Source organism: Hyla sarda, chromosome 11 (assembly GCF_029499605.1).
Source record: "Hyla sarda isolate aHylSar1 chromosome 11, aHylSar1.hap1, whole genome shotgun sequence".
Classification (NCBI taxonomy): domain Eukaryota; kingdom Metazoa; phylum Chordata; class Amphibia; order Anura; family Hylidae; genus Hyla; species Hyla sarda.
This window is the reverse complement of record NC_079199.1, coordinates 820,001-842,420: the sequence shown is the minus strand read 5'-3', so window position 1 is coordinate 842,420 and position 22,420 is coordinate 820,001. Positions and strand designations below refer to the sequence as shown.

The window sequence follows — 22,420 nt, the reverse complement described above, 5'->3', positions numbered from 1 at the left end:
ATGGAGGAGCAGTATAGTGATATAATAATAGATGGAGGAGCAGTATAGTGATATAATAGATGGAGGAGGAGGAGTATAGTGATATAATAATAGATGGAGGAGGGGCAGTATAGTGATATAATAATAGATGGAGGAGCAGTATAGTGATATAATAATAGATGGAGGAGCAGTATAGTGATATAATAGATGGAGGAGGAGGAGTATAGTGATAATAGATGGAGGAGGAGTATAGTGATATAATAATAGATGGAGGAGGGGCAGTATAGTGATATAATAATAGATGGAGGGGCAGTATAGTGATATAATAATAGATGGAGGGGCAGTATAGTGATATAATAATAGATGGAGGGGCAGTATAGTGATATAATAATAGATGGTGGAGGGGCAGTATAGTGATATAATAATAGATAGGTATAAGGCTATCCTTCATATAAGATAGGGATAGGTATAAGGCTATCCTTCATATAAGATAGGGATAGGTATAAGGCTATCCTTCATATAAGATAGGGATAGGTATAAGGCTATCCTTCATATAAGATAGAGATAGGTATAAGGCTATCCTTCATATAAGATAGAGATAGGTATAAGGCTATCCTTCATATAAGATAGAGATAGGTAGGTATAAGGCTATCCTTCATATAAGATAGAGATAGGTATAAGGCTATCCTTCATATAAGATAGAGATAGGTATAAGGCTATCCTTCATATAAGATAGAGATAGGTATAAGGCTATCCTTCATATAAGATAGAGATAGGTATAAGGCTATCCTTCATATAATATAGAGATAGGTAGGTATAAGGCTATCCTTCATATAAGATAGATAGGTATAAGGCTATTCTTCATATAAGATAGAGATAGGTAGGTATAAGGCTATCCTTCATATAAGATAGAGATAGGTGTAAGGCTCCTTCATATAAGATAGGGATAGGTATAAGGCTATTCTTCATATAAGATAGGGATAGGTATAAGGCTATTCTTCATATAAGATAGAGATAGGTGTAAGGCTCCTTCATATAAGATAGGGATAGGTATAAGGCTATCCTTCATATGATATAAGACCAGGGACTATTCATAGTATTCAGGATATTGGGCAGACTACATGGGCCATATGGCCTTCATCTGCCGACACATTCTATGTTATAGGTTAGAATTTCCCTTTTGGATGTTCTGTCAGATTTCCAGCTGTGACCTTGTGGACTGATCTTCTGATAATTTAAGGAAATTGCCAAACATGACCGATTCCTCGGTGGACACAATCGGAGTCTGTGCTGTCTCATTGCTTTCTAGTTTTAGGGTGTGATGAGGTGCGGTTGGACACGGTCACATGATAAGAGAGGTCTTCATGGCTCCCGTTCACACTCCGCTCCACCCCAGCTGGGCAGGACACAATCCAAACCCAGATTAAGGAAAACAGACACTGCCCAAAGTTGTTTAGCGCATTGTAACGCTTCAGACCACGTCTCAGGATAAATAGCGCCTTATTGCGTGGAGATGTGTTATAACGTGATTTATGCGATCGTTTAGTCTTCCTGCGTCTTTCGCATTCGGTCTACGGATCATGCTGCCTGTCTGCACTTGGTGGACACTGAACCTTATTTTATTAATCTATTGTATAGAGCAGCTACTACTAGCTATGAATAATTTAACTTTTTCTTGTGCCCTAAAGGAGGAAAAATTAAAGGCGGATGTCCAGAGTGCGCGGCTCTCAGCTTTATCTGCATCTTTAAGGGGGAACAGCAGCTTCTTATCCAGCTCCCAGCGCTCAGACATCTCCTGTAAGTAAATGGTGAATGTCCTGACATGGTGCATGGGCGTCCCCATCAGTGGGAATCTTCTTAAATGTTGGCTGTATATCTGCACCTTACAGGGTCCATACACAGAAAGTATAATAATGTGAGAAATAAAAATAAGATCGTTCTCTCCTGATGTCAGGGATAATTATATTACTTGTATTTAACCCTTCCTGTGTTTGCATCTACCAGCAGAAGAGAAAGCACAGCTCTGGAGTATCTGTGTCCATGCTTAACATTAGCTTACATTATTTATCCTGTACTCACTATTCTGCTGGTGAGATCACTGTGTACATACATTACATTACTTATCCTGTACTGATCCTGAGTTATATCCTGTATTATACCCCAGAGCTGTACTCACTATTCTGCTGGTGAGGTCACTGTGTGCATACATTACATTACTTATCCTGTACTGATCCTGAGTTATATCCTGTATTATACTCCAGAGCTGTACTCACTATTCTGCTGGTGAGGTCACTGCGTACATACATTACATTACTTATCCTGTACTGATCCTGAGTTATATCCTGTATTATACCCCAGAGCTGTACTCACTATTCTGCTGGTGAGGTCACTGTGTACATACATTACATTACTTATCCTGTACTGATCCTGAGTTATATCCTGTATTATACCCCAGAGCTGTACTCACTATTCTGCTGGTGAGGTCACTGTGTACATACATTACATTACTTATCCTGTACTGATCCTGAGTCATATCCTGTATTATACCCCAGAGCTGTACTCGCTATTCTGCTGGTGAGGTCACTGTGTACATACATTACATTACTTATCCTGTACTGATCCTGAGTTATATCCTGTATTATACCCCAGAGCTGTACTCACTATTCTGCTGGTGAGATCACTGTGTACATACATTACATTACTTATCCTGTACTGATCCTGAGTTATATCCTGTATTATACTCCAGAGCTGTACTCACTATTCTGCTGGCGAGGTCACTGTGTACATACATTACAGAACATATCCTGTACTGATCCTGAGTTATATCCTGTATTATACCCCAGAGCTGTACTCACTATTCTGCTGGTGGAGTCACTGTGTACATACATTACATTACTTATCCTGTACTGATCCTGAGTTATATCCTGTATTATACTCCAGAGCTGTACTCACTATTCTGCTGGTGAGATCACTGTGCACATACATTACTTATCCTGTACTGATCCTGAGTTATATCCTGTATTATACCCCAGAGCTGTACTCACTATTCTGCTGGTGAGGTCACTGTGTACATACATTACTTATCCTGTACTGATCCTGAGTTATATCCTGTATTATACTCCAGAGCTGTACTCAATATTCTGCTGGTGAGGTCACTGTGTATATACATTACATTACTTATCCTGTACTGATCCTGAGTTATATCCTGTATTATACTCCAGAGCTGTACTCACTATTCTGCTGTGAGGGATATACTCGCCATATAAGACTACCCCTCCTACCGCAATGTACAGTACCTTGTAGTTTCCCCCACATTAGTTGGCAGCATGTTCCTCCACATTAGGTTGGCAGTAAAGTTCCCCCCACATTAGGTAGGCAGCATGTTCCCCCACATTAGTTGGCAGCATGTTCCCCCACATTAGGTTGGCAGTATAGTTCCCCCCACATTAGGTTGGCAGTATAGTTCCCCCATTAGGTTGGCAGTGTAGTTCCCCCCGCATTAGGCTGGCAGTATAGTTCCCCCCACATTAGGTTGGCAGTATAGTTCCCCCACATTAGGTAGGCAGCATGTTCCCCCCACATGAGTAGGCAACATGTTCCCCCCACATTAGGTAGGCAGCATGTTCCCCCACATGAGGTGCAGTATAGCTCCCCCACATTAGGTTGGCAGTATAGTTCCCCCCACATTAGGTTGGCAGTATAGTTCCCCCCACATTAGGTTGGCAGTATAGTTCCCCCCACATTAGGTAGGCAGCATGTTCCCCCACATTAGTTGGCAGCATGTTCCCCCACATTAGTTGGCAGCATGTTCCCCCACATTAGGTTGGCAGTATAGTTCCCCCCCACATTAGGTTGGCAGTATAGTTCCCCCCACATTAGGTTGGCAGTATAGTTCCCCCCACATTAGGTTGGCAGTATAGTTCCCCCCACATTAGGATGGCAGTATAGTTCCCCCCACATTAGGCTGGCAGTATAGTTCCCCCCACATTAGGCTGGCAGTATAGTTCCCCCCACATTAGGCTGGCAGTATAGTTCCCCCCACATTAGGCTGGCAGTATAGTTCCCCCCCACATTAGGCTGGCAGTATAGTTCCCCCACATTAGGTAGGCAGCATGTTCCCCCACATTAGGTAGGCAGCATGTTCCCCCACATTAGGCTGGCAGTATAGTCCCCCCCACATTAGGCTGGCAGTATAGTTCCCCCCACATTAGGTTGGCATTATAGTTCCCCCACATGTGTAGGCAGCATGTTCCCCCACATTAGGTTGGCAGTATAGTTCCCCCCCACATTAGGTTGGATGTATAGTTCCCCCCCACATTAGGTTGGCAGTATAGTTCCCCCCCACATTAGGTAGGCAGTATAGTTCCCCCCCACATTAGGTAGGCAGTATAGTTCCCCCCACATTAGGTAGGCAGTATGTTCCCCCACATTAGGTTGGCAGTATAGTTCCCCCACATTAGGTTGGCAGTATAGTTCCCCCCACATTAGGTTGGCAGTATAGTTCCCCCCCCCCACATTAGGTAGGCAGCATGTTCCCCCACATTAGTTGGCAGCATGTTCCCCCACATTAGTTGGCAGTATAGTTCCCCCCACATTAGTTTGGCAGCACCCCTCCCCACAGACATACAGCCTCCAGCCATATACAGTGTATGGCTGGAGGCTGTATGTCTGTGTGCTGCCCCCACTGTGATCCGGTCACCGCTCCTCCGGCCCGGGGTCACAATCTACTGCTATGGCATATGGACCATAGCAGTAGGTGCCAGGACCGGTCGAGTGGTGACCGGAACGCTGAAGAAGATAACGTGCCGCCGGTCACTTACCAGGCCCCGACCGGCGCGCGTCCTGCGATGATCCTGCCGTCCTCCTGGTCCTCCCGCGTCTCTATGGTTGAAGAATGGGACGTCACTGACGTCCGTGCGTACAACTATAGAGGCGGAGGACCGAAGGAGGATCGCTAGAGGGCAGACGTTCTCTGGCCTGTAGGCTGCCACGCATGCGCTGAAGAGGCGGCTTTCTTGTGTCAAAAAAAAAAAAAAAATGCGTAAAAAAAAAAAGCGAGAATAAAAGGTGAAGGCTTGCGGCTTGTGTTTGACACCCGTGGCTGTACATACATTACATTACTTATCCTGTACTGATCCTGAGTTATATCCTGTATTATATACTCCAGAGCTGTACTCACTATTCTGCTGGTGAGGTCACTGTGTACATACATTACATTACTTATCCTGTACTGATCCTGAGTTATATCCTGTATTATACCCCAGAGCTGTACTCACTATTCTGCTGGTGAGGTCACTGTGTACTTACATTACTTATCCTGTACTGATCCTGAGTTATATCCTGTATTATACTCCAGAGCTGTACTCGCTATTCTGCTGGTAAGGTCACTGTGTACATACATTACATTACTTATCCTGTACTGATCCTGAGTTATATATCAGACAGGAGGCTCATATCTTATGCATTATTCTTTCTTTAATAATGCCCATAGCAGAACTATTCAGTAATCAATTCAAACAGAAAAAACTTCAACTCCCAGCAGTCCTAGGGCCACAGAAGCCACTCCTCGTCTGTAGCCACTATATAAGGACTGCCCATACATAGATCCTCCTCTTTCTTTCTGCTCATAGCAGACCTAAGATAAGTATACTCTATGTGTTTGATTTACTGTTCACTTATATAGCGATTTATTACTGTATATTACCGACCTGTGTGGTACTGTCCCTTAGGTGATTAGTGCTCACACGGCAAAACTTTTTTCTTTCCCTTTTCTCCTGTATTCTCTGCTGTGAGAGCCGGAAATCTTCCGGTGCCGATTTCCTCTCCCCTATCGCCGCTTCGTCCGCATCTCCGCATCTCCGTATCTACCTTCCCCTCCCCCTCCCTTTCCTGCGCCATTTTACCTTCTTCTCCGCCCGAGTTCGCGCGCGCGGGCTGGGGCGGAGCCTTTCCCCTGGTTGGTCCGCTCCTCTTCGTGGCTTGCGCTCGGGAAGGGGCGGCGTTAGGCGTGCAGTTTGGTTGAGAGGCGCTCCTGCGACCTCCAATCAGGACCCAGAGGGACGTAGTCTCGCGAGACTTCGTCCCCTGGGTTCATATACTCCGGGCTTACCTCACACCACAGCGCCAGTGCTACGCTAGCGGTGTGGAGGTCGGAGCCCGTTTTTTCTATCAGTAGGTTTACCCAGTAGGTTTCTACCAGCCCTAACGGAATTTATTCCGCTTTATTAGATTCTTAGTTCTGCCTGGGTCAATTATTTTATCCACTTCCCAGTGAAATTCTTTATCCCTATCCTAAAGTTAGTATGGCTGAAGAACCCTCATCTGTCCCCCTCAGAGGGGAGGGTCCTTCCCTGGATGCAGCACAATTTATGACTGCCACCCAGATCCAGGACTTAATTAATAAGTCAGTCCAAGCGGCCCTGGCCTCATCCATAATGCCCTCTGGCCTGCAACAACAGGTTTCCAATATCTCGGCTCCCCTTCATGGCGGAGACCCACATGTAAAAAAGGGCAAGGTTTCCCATAAAAGGAAGCACACCTCTGACTCCCCGGCAGGGGAAGATAATAACATGCTCCAGACAGCCCCTACCCCGGTCTGTCAACCCCAGCATCCCTCTGACTCCGCTCGACCCCTGGGCCTCGGGGAGTTACATAACAAGAGGCGTAAGTCCGCTAAGCGCACTAAACCCGACTCCTATGTAGACTCCTCTACTGAGGACTCTTCGGGTTCATCTAATGAGTCTGAGGACTACGAGTCAGACCCAAATATTGAACAGGATGCTGGGGATACGGCGCTCGTCACCGACGCCAACCCTGCCATGCAGGGCAATGTTGTCCTGGATTCCACAGGAGAGCCCCTTTTTCACCCAGACGCGATCTCCCATCCGAGATCAGGCGACTGGTCTCCACTTCCCCATGTGGCCCAATATGTAGAGCTCTGGGCTCGTAAATCCCTGGATAGGTCCAGTCGCAATAAGCTCAGGGCAGAATGCCCTAGACCCTTTATCCCCAATAAGGTGGTGGCTACCCCGGAGGTGGACCCCATCCTGATGAAATACCTATTAAAATCGGGTAAATTTCCTAAGAAGGGAATAGAACGTTCCTTCAAAACCATACAGGAGCGTATCCTGGATTTAATGGGTCCACTCACTAAGATCCTTAATTTGGCCGAGCATGCTGCGGCGTCTGAGGAACCCGTGGACGTCCGTCAGCTACGCGGCTGGGCCCAGAGAGCCATTTGCCTAGCAGGTACTGCCAACACCACCTGCTCAGTCGAGAGACGCCGGTCAATCCTGATGCGCCTCGACCCGCAACTATCCCATTTAGCCGAGACCGAACCCGGTCCCTCGGCAGCAGGCATGCTTTTCGGTGATAGTTTGATGAAGGACGTCAACAGATTTGTCGGCCTTTTTACCGGCTTAGATAAGGCCCAAACTTCCCTTAAAAAATCGGGGTCCAGTAATATTTTTCCCCGGGCCGGCAGAAGTAGAGGCCGATCTGCCGGCCGTTCTGCTCCCTACAGGCCACAGGGCAGACCAGTGGCCCAATACCAGTATTCCCAGGCCCCTCCTTCCTACACCGTTCCAGTGGTCCAACCATCCCCATTCTTCCCTCCTCGTGGTCGACCCTGGAGAAGTCGTGGCGGACGTGGATACCCCCGCTCCCGTCCTTCTACCGGTGAGTGTACCATACAGACCACTTTCTCATATACCTGTGGGGGGGCGACTGATGTATTTTACCCAAGCCTGGTCTGCGATTACGGCAGACGTGTGGGTCCTTCAGACAGTGGCGGGGTTTCACCTAGAACTCCAGTCCTTACCGGTTCTGGGAGTAATTCCAGCCCCTATCCGGTTCTCGGAGCAAAACGCGATCCTCATAGACAACGAGGTCCGAGATCTCCTGTCCAAACATGCGATCATGGAGTCCGACCAATCTTCCCTAGGGTTCATAAGCAACCTCTTCCTAGTAAGGAAGAAAGGGGGCGGCTACCGCCCGGTCATAAACCTGAGAGACCTAAACCAACATGTCATGTATCGCCATTTCAAAATGGAGGGAATTCACTCTCTCCGGGATCTCTTGCTACCAGGAGACTGGCTGGTGAAGGTGGACTTGAAGGACGCCTACCTTACCGTTCCCATACACCCGGAGTCACAACAGTTCCTCCGTTTTCTTTGGAGGGGCAAATTGTGGCAGTTTACGTGCCTTCCGTTCGGCCTACCATCCGCCCCGTGGTGTTTCACCAAACTGATGAAACCGGTGGTGGCGGCCCTGAGGAGCAGGGGGGTTCGTCTGATCATTTACTTAGACGACCTTCTTATCATGGCCCGATCCAAATCTCAGGCCTCCCTTCACATGTCGTGGACAATATCGTTGCTCCATACTCTAGGCTTCGTGGTCAACCGAGAAAAGTCGGTTCTCGTCCCGGCTCAGGAAATGGAGTTCCTGGGTTTCTTGGTGGACACCAATCGCGCACTACTGCGGCTCCCCAAGTCCAAACTAGCCCTGATCCGCAAAGAAATCAAGGCGGTTTTGCGCAAAGGATGCTTGTCATTAAGGATTCTGGCGCGCCTGGTGGGGCTCCTGGCGGCTTCCATCCAGGCCATCTTTCCGGCCCCTCTGCACTACCGAGCCCTTCAGAGGCTCAAGATCTTACATCTGCGCCAGGGTCTCAGGTACGCGGACAAAGTACCCCTCTGTCCGGCGGCTACCGAGGAGTTACATTGGTGGCTTCGTCATGCGGTCGAGTGGAATGGCAAGGCCATTTTCAACCCGCGTCCGGACGTCATCATAGAGTCGGACGCGAGCCGTCTTGGCTGGGGCGCTCGATGCGGGGAGATTTCCACAGGAGGGACTTGGTCCGCATCGGAAGTCGACCTGCATATCAACGCACTGGAGCTTCTGGCGGCTTTCTTTGCCGTCAAGAGCTTCATGCCTCGTTCGTCCAACTGTTGTGTGTTATTACGCATGGACAACGTGGCGGCGGTTCAGTACGTCAACCGCTTGGGGGGTACCAGATCCAAGATCCTGGCAGACCTGGCCAGGGAATTTTGGCACTTTTGCCTAGCTCGCAACATTATCCCGGTAGCGGAGTACATTCCAGGGGTCTCCAACACGGTGGCCGATTGGAATTCTCGCTACCTTCTCGATTCCAGCGACTGGCGCCTGGACCGTTCAATTTTTCTGCAGTTGCTTCATCTTTGGGGCCCGTTAGGCGTGGATCTTTTCGCTTCTCGTCTCAACCACCAACTGCCTCGTTTCTTCAGCTGGAGGCCGGATCCGGAAGCGTCTGCGGTAGACGCTCTCCGCCTCCTCTGGCCGAGGGGAACCCACTATGCCTTTCCTCCTTTCCAGTTGATCCCCAGGGTCCTCTTGCATACGACGAACCAGAGGGCGACGGTTGTGCTGATCACACCTTGGTGGCCGACACAACCATGGTTCCCTCTTCTTTTGGGGATGATCGTGGATTATCCCCGACTGTTACCCCAAGTTCCTCACCTTCTCACCAACCCGGCCGGGAACCTCCATCCCCTGGTGACGGAGGGCAACCTGCCTCTCCTAGCGTGGTTGGTTTCGGGATCCCGGACACGGATCAAGACCTTTCAAGATCAGCTAGGGATCTCCTCGCCCTGGCCTGGGCCCCCGGGACTAGATCGGCATATCGATCAGCCTGGAGACTCTGGGTTCGTTGGTGTGATCAACGGCAGGTTGATCCCGTACATGCACCTGTGTCTGTAGTAGTAAACTTTCTGGCACATTCTTTTGAGTCTGGCAAATCCTATAGCTCCATTAATGTGTATCGATCGGCTATTGCGGCTTATCACTGCCCTGTGGACTCTTTGCCGATCGGCAAACACCCGTTGGTTTGTAGACTTTTACGCGGTATTAAATTTAAACGTCCCCCTCGGCCTAGGTATCAATCGACCTGGGATGTCTCCAGGTTGCTCGATATGTTTGCCTCATGGGTGGACAATGACGACCTTTCCCTGAAACTGTTGTCTTATAAACTGACGGTCCTTCTTTGTTTGGTATCCATCAAACGTGTCTCGGACGTGAAAGCTTTGGATATCTCTAGGCGACAATTTTCGCCTCAGGGAGTCAAATTCTCGGTGGTCCGTAGGACCAAGACAGGTATTCACTCGGTTTTTTACCCGTTTTTTCCCGCGCATCCACGGCTTTGCGTGGTTCGTTGCTTACAGGCGTACGAATCACAGACGGCGGATCTGCGCTCTCCGGATTTTTCTCAGCTCCTGGTCTCATATGTCAGGCCACATCATCCAGTTTCCTCCGCTACTCTAGCTCGCTGGGTGCGGTCTGCCATGGAGATGGCAGGTATAGATGTGTCTCTGTTTGGAGCTCACTCTTCCAGGGGCGCTATGGCTACGAAAATCGTCACATCAGGGGGCTCCCTCTCTGACTTATTGATGGCGGCCGATTGGTCTTCGGAGACCACCTTTCGCCATTTCTACTTCAGGCCGGAGGACCACGTGTCTATGTCAGTCTTATAATACTCTGATTGTTATTGTTCTTACTGTCATTGCTGGTTGTTAGCTTTGAACCTGCATAAGATATGAGCCTCCTGTCTGATATATAAATCGAGATTTTCCTAGCTTGTGACGGAAAATATTAGTTATATGAAGACAGGAGGCGAGTATCTTCCCTCCCTACCCACCCTATTACGATTCTTTGTTCTCTTTGCAGGATATTGAAAACAGTGGCGGTTTTCCTGAGTTCGGATGACCTGTTTGGTTCCTGTTATTTGGTTCCTCTATAGTCCCCGTTGGGACGAAGCTGAAGTTCCCTTGCTCCGGGTTTCTGCTGTTCCGGGCTGGATGACCGACGGCTGCTGTTCGTCGCGGATGTCTGGGTGGAGTTATCTTCTGTGCGGTTCTGGTTCGCATCAAGAAAGAGGAGGATCTATGTATGGGCAGTCCTTATATAGTGGCTACAGACGAGGAGTGGCTTCTGTGGCCCTAGGACTGCTGGGAGTTGAAGTTTTTTCTGTTTGAATTGATTACTGAATAGTTCTGCTATGGGCATTATTAAAGAAAGAATAATGCATAAGATACTCGCCTCCTGTCTTCATATAACTAATATTTTCCGTCACAAGCTAGGAAAATCTCGATTTATATCCTGTATTATACTCCAGAGCTGTACTCACTATTCTGCTGGTGAGGTCACTGTGTACATACATTACATTACTTATCCTGTACTGATCCTGAGTTATATCCTGTATTATACCCCAGAGCTGTACTCACTATTCTGCTGGTGAGATCACTGTGTACATACATTACATTACTTATCCTGTACTGATCCTGAGTTATATCCTGTATTATACTCCAGAGCTGTACTCACTATTCTGCTGGTGAGGTCACTGTGTACATATATTACATTACTTATCCTGTACTGATCCTGAGTTATATCCTGTATTATACTCCAGAGCTGTTAGTTATTCAGCATTTTTACAGCCTAAATCTCCTAATGTCTGTATTGCCCCTGTGTAGTTGTAGAGTAGAATTATGGGTGCAGGTCTGGAGTATAATGTTGGATACTACTCAGTGTAGTACATGAAATTTCTTGTCTTATGTAGACTTACAGCAGCTTCAACTCTGTGTATTAGGTTGAGTTGAAGCGGCTGTAAGCTCTGTGTATAAAGCAGTGTGGCTGTAGGCTCTATGTATTAGGCTGCATTGAAGCATCTGTAGGCTCTGTATTAGGCTGAATTGAAGCGTATGTGGGCTCTGTATTAGGCTGAGTTGAAGCGTATGTAGGCTCTATGTATTAAGCAGTGCGTCTGTAGGCTCTGTATTAGGCAGTGTGGCTTTAGGCTCTGTATATTAGGCGGACTTGAAGCGGCTGTAGGCTGTGCGGCTGTAGGCTCTGTGTAGTAGGCTGAGTTGAAGCGGCTGTAGGCTCTGTGTATTAGGTTGAGTTGAAGCGGCTGTAGGCTCTGTGTATTAGGCTGAGTTGAAGCGGCTGTAGGCTCTATGTATTAGGCTGAGTTGAAGCGGCTGTAGGCTCTGTGTATTAGGCTGAGTTGAAGCAGCTGTAGGCTCTGTGTATTAGGCTGAGTGGAAGCGGCTGTAGGCTCTGTGTATTAGGCAGTGTGGCTGTAGGCTCTGTGTATTAGGCAGTGTGGCTGTAGGCTCTATGTATTAGGCTGAGTTGAAGCAGCTGTAGGCTCTGTGTATTAGGCTGAGTTGAAGCGGCTGTAGGCTCTGTGTATTAGGCTGAGTTGAAGCGGCTGTAGGCTCTGTGTATTAGGCTGAGTTGAAGCGGCTGTAGGCTCTGTGTATTAGGCTGGGTTGAAGCAGCTGTAGGCTCTGTGTATTAGGCTGAGTGGAAGCGGCTGTAGGCTCTGTGTATTAGGCAGTGTGGCTGTAGGCTCTGTGTATTAGGCAGTGTGGCTGTAGGCTCTATGTATTAGGCTGAGTTGAAGCAGCTGTAGGCTCTGTGTATTAGGCTGAGTTGAAGCGGCTGTAGGCTCTGTGTATTAGGCTGAGTTGAAGCGGCTGTAGGCTCTGTGTATTAGGCTGAGTTGAAGCGGCTGTAGACTCTGTGTATTAGGCTGAGTTGAAGCGGCTGTAGGCTCTGTGTATTAGGCTGAGTTGAAGCGGCTGTAGGCTCTGTGTATTAGGCTGAGTTGAAGCGGCTGTAGGCTCTGTGTATTAGGCTGGGTTGAAGCAGCTGTAGGCTCTGTGTATTAGGCTGAGTTGAAGTGGCTGTAGGCTCTGTGTATTAGGCTGGGTTGAAGCGGCTGTAGGCTCTGTGTATTAGGCAGTGTGGCTGTAGGCTCTGTGTATTAGGCAGTGTGGCTGTAGGCTCTGTGTATTAGGCTGAGTTGAAGCAGCTGTAGGCTCTGTGTATTAGGCTGAGTTAAAGCGGCTGTAGGCTCTGTGTATTAGGCTGAGTTGAAGCAGCTGTAGGCTCTGTGTATTAGGCTGAGTTAAAGCGGCTGTAGGCTCTGTGTATTAGGCTGAGTTGAAGCAGCTGTAGGCTCTGTGTATTAGGCTGAGTTAAAGCGGCTGTAGGCTCTGTGTATTAGGCTGAGTTGAAGCAGCTGTAGGCTCTGTGTATTAGGCTGAGTTAAAGCGGCTGTAGGCTCTGTGTATTAGGCTGAGTTGAAGCAGCTGTAGGCTCTGTGTATTAGGCTGAGTTAAAGCGGCTGTAGGCTCTGTGTATTAGGCTGAGTTGAAGCAGCTGTAGGCTCTGTGTATTAGGCTGAGTTGAAGCGGCTGTAGGCTCTGTGTATTAGGCTGGGTTGAAGCAGCTGTAGGCTCTGTGTATTAGGCTGAGTTGAAGCAGCTGTAGGCTCTATGTATTAGGCTGAGTTGAAGCGGCTGTAGGCTCTATGTATTAGGCTGAGTTGAAGCAGCTGTAGGCTCTGTGTATTAGGCTGAGTTGAAGCGGCTGTAGGCTCTGTGTATTAGGCTGAGTTGAAGCAGCTGTAGGCTCTATGTATTAGGCTGAGTTGAAGCGGCTGTAGGCTCTGTGTATTAGGCTGAGTTGAAGCAGCTGTAGGCTGTGTATTAGGCTGAGTTGAAGCGGCTGTAGGCTCTGTGTTGGTCGGTGTCTCAGCTGCGATGTGACAAGTTAATGACTTGTGTGTAAACTCCATCTCTTGTCATGTAATTGTTTCCACTCCTTTAGTGTGCGCGCGGTGCGGACGTAACCACTTCCTTTCTACTCCCAGCAGTGTGGTGACCTAGTGAAAAGGTCTTTCTGACCCCGGTTACTTGGTGAAGTACTCATTCTAGCCGGGGAAGTACAGATAATCACATCAGACCACATTCCTGGATCTTTTCCCAGTAGTAGTATTGTGTGTATTGAGGTGGGGGGGGGGGGGTCTACTCTCTAGGTGGGCTTTATGCCTTAGCTCTTCTGAGGTCCCCGTTACACGGTGCTTGGTATAGAGAGATGACATTCCTCCCTTTATTCCTGTCAGGTTCTGTTTGTGTACAAACGTATATCAGTTTTCACAGATAAGTAAATCAGTATTTTCGCTCCATCCAATCTCTTATAATATTTCCTTTTTACCTTTTAGTACAGCTACAAGTTTACATTCACTTCCTGTGGACTTGGCTTCTGTCTGTGTCTAAAGAAAATTCTCATTTTGATCAGAATCATGGAGGAACTGCTCATTATGGTGGATTATGGGGGTCGGATCCATTAGCATCAGCTCTTTTGTTATCTATACACTGGTATCACTTCTCACTGTAATGTTGCTTGTGATGATAAGGAGGAGACTACTGGGAAGTGATTGTACACAACAGGAAGTCTCAGCTGATTATTAGGCCTAGTGGCCACAATGGAAACTGCAAGATTTCAGAATTATTTCACTGTATAATATAAATTGGCAAATAAAAATTTTTAAAAAACATCAGCAATTCATAATCGGTTAAGGACAATGGATGTAAATGTGAGTTCTGATAACGCACCAGGACGTACATTTACCACTGCAGGAGCTGCCGTCACTTCACGCACAGCAGGTCCCGGCTGCTATCACAATCCAGAGAACCGCCGGTAATGGTGGACATCAGCAATCGCATTGATGCCTGCCATTAACCCTTCAGATGCCTTGATCACTGCATCTGTGGCATTATCGGATCTCCGGGGGTAACCTTATCAGACTACCCGTGGAATAATCGCAGGGGTCCAATGAGTGAAGGTAACATCAGAGCTCTGCTCACCAGATCCCGGCCAGCTCCAGTAATCTTCTCACCGATATTACTGTTTGGTGCTATACATGGCGAATGTATCTCATATGCATGTAAACTTCTAGAGCTTTATTACTTAACACTTCCTTGCTGCTTATGATCTCTATTTAAAGGGGTAGTCCAGTGGTTAAAAACTTATCCCCTATCCTTAGGATAGGGGATAAGTTTGAGATCGCGGGGGGTCCGACCGCTGGGGCCCCCCGCGATCTCTCTGTGCGGCCGACACGCCCCCTCAATACATCTCAATGGCAGAGCCGGAGATTGCCGAAGGCAGCGCTTCGGCTCTGCCATAGAGTTGTATTGAGGGGGCGTGTCGGCCGCTGCTTCGTACGGAGGTCGACACGCCCCCTTCCCGCGGGCTGTCGGGGCTCCGTACAGGAGATCGCGGGGGGCCCCAGGGGTCGGACCCCCCGCGATCTGCAACTTATCCCCTATCCTTAAGATAGTAGTTTACAACTTATCCCCTGAGTCACCACTGGACTACTCCTTTAAGAGACATTAGGTAGCTCTATTTTTGAGATATTTTAAGCATGTAGATTGTTTTCAGAAAATAGGATTTACACATTTTGAATTGAGTAAAAAGGTTTCTATTAAGACTATTGTTGTAATAAATATCCATTAATGTCATAGGAAGTGGTTATCCAATGACAGAAGATTAATACACTTCATTAGTGTCAATTAAATCCTTGATGTGTCAGATATCTACATTGTTTACTATTATTTAGAGTACAGTGATCCCTCAACATATGATGGTAATCCGTTCCAAATGGACCATCGTTTGTTGAAACCATCGTATGTTGAGGGATCCGTGCAATGTAAAGTATAGGACAGTGGTCTACAACCTGCGGACCTCCAGATGTTGCAAAAATACAACTCCGGGCATGCTGGGTGTTGTAGTTTTGCAACATCTGTTGTAGACCACTGTTAGAGGAAGTTGTACTCGCCTGTCCCCGCCGCTCCGGACCGTCACCGCTGCCCGGGATGTCGCCATCCATCGCTGTCGCTGCATCCACGATGCTCCGGTAAGGCCTCTGCTTCCCCGTCATCCGCACTCTCAATTGCCGCCATAACGTCGCTACGCACGCCGCTCCTATTGGATGACGGGACGGCGTGCGCAGCGACGTGATGACGTCGATGGAGAGCGCCGACGATGCAGAGGATCCCGAAGAGGACGCGCCGGAGCCCCGAGGACAGGTGAGTGATCACCGGAGCTCATGGGGCACCGTAAACGGCTATACGGTGGCAGCTGAAGCAGTTTATGCGATGGCCCCGACATAAAAAGCATCGTATGTTGATGCTGCCTCTGAGAGACCATCATATGTTGAAATTATCGTATGTCGGGGGGTCTCTGTAATTGTTATATTTTCAGTTACCAATCACATTCCATTGCTATATAATCACATACTATAGGATTTTGAGTCATGTGATAAGTCACATGATGGACACCATATGTAGATTGATAGCCTTATGGTAGTATACACGTCCTCTGATATTCTGTATCATATTATGGGAAGTCTAATGGTCATTAATAAGTCACCTACTATTGACACTATTTGGTATTACATAGGCATCATTTACAGGGGCAGCCTTTGCATTTCACAGAGATTCTAGAGAGATTAAAGGGGTTATCCAGGAAAAGAAAAACAGATCTGCAATACCACACTCAACCTGAGCGCAGGCGTGGTGCTGTTTTTTGCTTCCTTTTTTAACCACTTAAGGACCAGGCAAATTTTCACTGTAGGACCCGGCCATTTTTTGCACATCTGACCACGGTCACTTTAAGCATAAATAACTCTGATGCTTTTACCTTTCATTCTAATTCCAAGATAGTTTTTTCGTGACATATTCTACTTTGTTAGTGGAAAAATTTTGTCGATACTTGCATCATTTCTTGGTGAAAAATTCCAAAATTTGATGAAAAAAGTGCTTTTTTTTATTTATTTTTTACTTTGAAGCTCTCTGCTAATAAGGAAAATGGATATTCCAAATAAATTATATATTGATTCACATACACAATATGTCTATTTTATGTTTGCATCATAGAGTTGACAAGTTTTTACCTGTGGAAGACATCAGAGGCTTCAAAGTTCAGCAGCAATTCTCCAATTTTTCACAAAATTTTCAAAATCGAAATTTCCAGTTCAGTTTTGAAGTGGATTTGAAGGGCTTTCATATTAGAAATACCCCATAAATGACCCCATTATAGAAACTGCACCCCTCAAAATATTCAAAATGACATTCAAAAGGTTTGTTAACCCTTTAGGTGTTTCACAGGAATAGTAGCAAATTGAAGGAGAAAATTCAAAATCTTCATATTTTTACACTGGAATGTTCATGTAGACCCAGTTATTGAATTTTTACAAGGGGTAAAAAGAGAGAAATCTTCCTAAAATGTGTAACCCAATTTCTCTCGAGTAAGGAAATACCTCATATGTGTATGTCTAGTGTTCGGTGGGTGCACTAGAGGGCTCAGAAGGGAAGGAACGACAGTGGGATTTTGGAGAGTGAGTTTTTCTGAAATGGTTTTTGGGGGGCATGTTACATTTAGGTGCCAGGACAGCAAAAAAAAAAACAAAAAAACACATGGCATACTATTTTGGAAACTACATCCCTCAAGGCACGTAACAAGGGGTCCAGTGAGCCTTAACAACCCACAGGTGTTTGACGACTTTTCATTAAAGTTGGATGTGTAAATTATTATTATTTTTTTCACAAAAATGCTAGTTTTCCCTCAAATTTAAAATTTTTACAAGGGAAAATAGGACAAAATGCCCCCACAAAATGTGTAACCCCCATTTCTTCTGAGTATGGAAATACCCCATGTTCGGACGTATAATGCTCTGCAGGCGAACTACAATGCTCAGAAGGGGAGGAGTCACATTTGGCTTTTGAAAAGCAAATTTAGCTGAAATGGTTTTTGGGGGGCATGTCTCATTTAGGGAGTCCCTATGGTGCCATAACAGCAAAAAAAAAACACATGGCATACTATTTTGGAAACTACACCCCTCAAGGAAGGTAACAAGGGGTATAGTGAGCCTTAACACCCCACAGGTGTTTGCCAACTTTTCGTAAAAGTTGCATGTGTAAATGATTTATTTATTTTTTTCACAAAAATGCCCGTTTTCCCTCAAATATTTTTTTTTACAAGGGATAATAGGAGAAAATGCCCCCCAAAATTTGTAACCCCATTTCTCCTGAGTATGGAAATACCCCATGTGTGGACGTCAAGTGCTCTGCTGGCGAACTACAATGCTCAGAAGAGGAGCACCATTGAGCTTTTTGAAAGAGAATTTGTGTGGAATGGAAGTCGGCGGCCATGTGCGTTTACAAAGCCCCCCGTGGTGCCAGAACAGTGGACCTAGGGCTGGGAGGTATACCGGTTCATACCGAATACCAAAATTTTTGGGCTGTACGATATGAATTTTCCCATACCGCAATACCGGTTGGGCCCCTCCCCCCTCGGGAATGAATGAATCAGCACTGCGCTGTCCCCACGTCGGGGAACTAATCATATGTGACCCGCCAGCGCTGTTCTGCTCCCCCCCACCAATTATCAGCCCAGCGGGGTACTACTCACATGTCAAGCACTGCCCTCCTCCTCTTTATTGCGGGCTGGAACTCTGTACTGTACACCTGTGGTCTCCAACCTGCGGACCTCCAGATGTTGCAAAACTACAACTCCCAGCAGCCAACGGCTGTCTGGGCATGCTGGGAGTTGTAGTTTTGCAACAGCTGGAGGTCCGCAGGTTTTAGACCACTGCTGTATGCTGTATCCCTATGCCCAGGCTGCAAAAGATAAAGAAAATAAACTTTAACTTACCTACGTCAGCCTTACGCTGGGGACTGGAACGTCGGACAGCTGTCAGCCTATCAATGGCCGGAGCGATGTCCCACCCCTGCCAGTGATAGGCTGAGCCCACTGTCATGTAAGAAGCCGGCTTCTAACGTGACAGTGGGCTCAGCCTATCACTGGCCGGGGCGGGACAACGCTCCGGCCGGTGATAGGCTGACGGCTGTCCAACGTTCCAGTCCCCAGCGTAAGGCCGAAGTAGGTAAGTTACAGTTTATTTTCTTTTGCAGCCGGGGCATAGGGATACAGCGTACAGCAGTGGTCTCAAACCTGCAGACCTCCAGCTGTTGCAAAACTACAACTCCCAGCATGCCCGGACAGCCAACGGCTGTCCGAGCATGCTGGGAGTTGTAGTTTTGCAACATCTGGAGGTCCGCAGGTTGGAGATCACTGGCGTACAGTGAATTCCAGCGGCTCCAACAAAGAGGAGGAGGGCAGTGCTTGACATATGTGAGTAGTACCCCTCTGGGCTGATAATTAATTGGGGGGGGGTTGAGCAGAACAGCGCTGGCGGGTAACATAATTTGGGGGGGGGGGGTGAAATAAATTCCGTTATATACCGTGGAGCCACCATAAGTTACATAAATACCGTGATACACATATTTGGTCATACCGCCCAGCTCTAATCCGGAGGTTGGAGACCACTGCTCTATAACATGCTCACAGAATTTAATAAGGGGTGCAGTGAGTATTTTCACTAGAGATGAGCGAACTTACAGTAAATTCGATTCGTCACGAACTTCTCAGCTCAGCAGTTGATGACTTATCCTGCATAAATTAGTTCAGCTTTCAGGTGCTCCCGTGGGCTGGAAAAGGTGGATACAGTCCTAGGACTGTATCCACCTTTTCCAGCCCACCTGAGCACCTGAAAGCTGAACTAATTTATGCATAATTTTTCATTTTTACGAATTACTGTTCCAAAAATCTGTCAGACACCTGTGGGGCGTAAATGCTCACTGTACCCCTTATTACATTACGTGAGTGGTGTAGTTTCCAAAATGGGGGGGGGGAGGAGTCCATTGTTCTGGCACTATGGGGGCTTTGTAAACACACATGGCCTTCAATTCCAGACAAATTTTCTCTTCAAAAGCCCAATGGCGCTCCTTCTCTTTTTAGCATTGTAGTTCGCCCGCAGAGCACTTTATATCCACATATGGGGTATGTTCTTACAGGGGTTACAAATTTGGGGGGGCTTTTTTTTCCTATTTTATTGGAAAAAATTTTTTTTTTCATTTTCACATCCAACTTTAATGAAAAGTTAAGGCGCACTATACCTCTTGTTGCATTCCGTGAGGGGTGTAGTTACTAAAATGGGGTCACATGTGGGTATTTTTTTGCATTTGTCAGAACCGCTGTAAAATCAGCCACCCCTGTGCAAATGACCAATTTAGGCCTCAAATGTACATAGTGCACTCTGACTCCTGAGCCTTGTTGTGCGTCCGCAGAGCATTTTACCATATTCAGGATAAATTGTGTTACAAATTTTGGGGGTCTTTTTTGCTTTTACCGCTTGTGAAAAAAGTATGGGGCAACACCAGCTTGTTAGTGTAAAAATTTTTTTATTTTTTTTTACACTAACAGGCTGGTGTAGCCCCCAACTTTTCCTTTTCATAAGGGCTAAAAGGAGAAAAAGCCCCCCAAAATTTGTAGTGCAATTTCTCCCGAGTACGGAAATACCCCATATGTGGCCCTAAACTGTTTCCTTGAAATACGACAGGGCTCCGAAATGAGAGAGCGCCATGCGCCGTTTGAGGACTCAATTAGGGATTGCATAGGGGTGTACATAGGGGTATTCTACGCCAGTGATTCCCAAACAGGGTGCCTCCAGCTGTTGCTAAACTCCCAGCATGCCTTGACAGTCAGTGGCTGTCTGGAAATGCTGGTAGTTGTTGTTTTGCAACAGCTGGAGGCCCCATTTTGGGAACACTGCCATACAATAAATTTTTCATTTTTATTGGGGGGACAGTGTAAGGGGGGGGGGGGTATATGTAGTGTTTTACCCTTTAATATGTGTTAGTGTAGTGTTTTAGGGTACATTCACACTAGCGGGTTACGGTGAGTTTCCCGCTAGGAGTTTGCGCCGCGGCGAAAAATTTGTCACAGCTCAAACTTCAAGCAGGAAACTTACTGTAAACCTGCACGTGTGAATGTACCCTGTACGTTCACATGGGGGGGGGGGGGGGGGGGCTGCAAGCCTCCAGCTGTTTCAAAACTACAACTCCCAGCCTGTACTTATCGCCGAAGGGCATGCTGGGAGATGTAGTTATGCAACAGCTGGAGGTACGCAACTACAACTCCCAGGGAAAACCGAAAGTAATCCCCCCCCCCCCCCCCCCACACACACACAGGCACACACACACAAAATCTGCTATTGGTCGTCGCAGTGGATAGCAAAATCCGCTTCTGTGTGGAAAATAAATAAATAAATGTGGAATTCTAATACTACAGGCAGAAAATGGTGCAAATATATGAACAGGCATAGACTTAATTTTATAAAGTACAATTCATAATATATTAATCTGAGGTTCTGCAACTTTTTCCCTATTGTATATATATGTATTTTTTTTTCCAGCTCCTGTAAAGCAAGGGCATCCTGGGAGTTATAGGAGTATGAAGGATCACACGCTGGGCATTGCCTCATGAGAAGAGCCGGATGACTGACACCAACAATCTTTCCCCCAAGCCCTGACTGCTGGTTCTGGTCTGGTTATCGCCTCATTATTAGGGTCACTGAGCTTATATTAGAAATGTTTTCATCTAAAAACCATTGGCCCATCTTCTGCTGTGTCATACAGTGATTGGCGCGGCTCCGCCAGCTGGACGTGCTGTATATATCCCAGTTTACTGTTGTGCTGTCCAGTCCTGGAGAGACAAATCTACCTTCACATGTGCCAGACTCCAATCTGCGGGATTCTTACACCAGGGATTACACGCTTTTTGTACTTACAGATTTGACGTGAAACGCTGCTAATATTATATATAAATCTGGTTAAATTCTTTTGCATGGATGTAAATTATGTATTTGCATTAATAAATCATCTATATTTCTTCCTAATTCTCCATTTATTTAGTATATACTACCCAGAACTGTAACAAGTCCTCATTATTGCCTCCCAACAAGTAGTGAGATCACTGGAGCAAGAAAGACGCTGAGATCCAGATATAGAGACCAGACATCTAGACAGAGCTGGTATTTCACATCCGCCATTAATAATATCTGACTTACTCTACAACTTAGTTTTGTACAGTGCAACCCTTTAGAGTGTACACCACTGTGGAATCTGTGTGCGCTATATAAATAAGGTATTATTATTATTTATAGAGCCCATAAGAACTTACACTCTAAGGCTATATTCACACTATGGAATTTCCGTGTGGAATTCCACACACAGATTCTGCAGCAGCAGAGTCCCATTGATTTCAACGGGATTTTGCTGTATAGCAGAATTTTCGTGCAGGAAACATCTGGCACTGAAATTAGAATTCCTGTGTCCACAGAATAGACATGTCTATTCTTTTTGCAGACTCCGCATGGAAATGCATTGCCGTCTATGTGACTGTATTTCTGAGCGGTCCTAGCACAGACATTCCTTTGCCAGCACACATTCCCTTATCTGAACATAGCTTAAGAGAGAGGAGCCTGCTGACTCTATGAACTTACACTCAGGAGAGAGAGAGAGAGAGAGAGAGAGAGAGAGAGAGAGAGAGAGAGAGAGTCTGATGACTATAAGAACTTACACTCAGAGAGAGAGAGAGAGAGAGAGAGAGAGAGAGAGAGAGAGGAGTCTGATGACTATAAGAACTTACACTCAGGAGAGAGAGGAGTCTGATGACTATAAGAACTTACACTCAGGAGAGAGAGGAGTCTGATGACTAT

The 22,420-nt window shown here is 46.7% G+C and overlaps 1 protein-coding gene across 8 annotated transcripts in view; it reads left to right on the top strand.

The window, feature by feature from the left end:
- CEP128 (centrosomal protein 128) overlaps window positions 1-21,587 on the top strand; it is a 147,897-nt gene extending 126,310 nt beyond the window's left edge. For 5 of the 8 annotated variants that reach the window (XM_056546706.1, XM_056546708.1, XM_056546702.1 and 2 more), the window contains exons 24-25: window positions 1,668-1,776; window positions 14,021-14,788. In XM_056546706.1, coding sequence (XP_056402681.1) covers window positions 1,668-1,776; window positions 14,021-14,196 — 285 coding nt within the window. In that variant the 3' untranslated portion in view covers window positions 14,197-14,788. Of the gene's footprint in view, window positions 1-1,667; window positions 1,777-10,677; window positions 11,220-14,020; window positions 14,790-21,115 lie in introns of those variants that run through there. The other 3 variants (XM_056546709.1, XM_056546707.1, XM_056546710.1) reach the window with 3 other exon arrangements.
- Window positions 21,588-22,420: the final 833 nt, after the last annotated feature.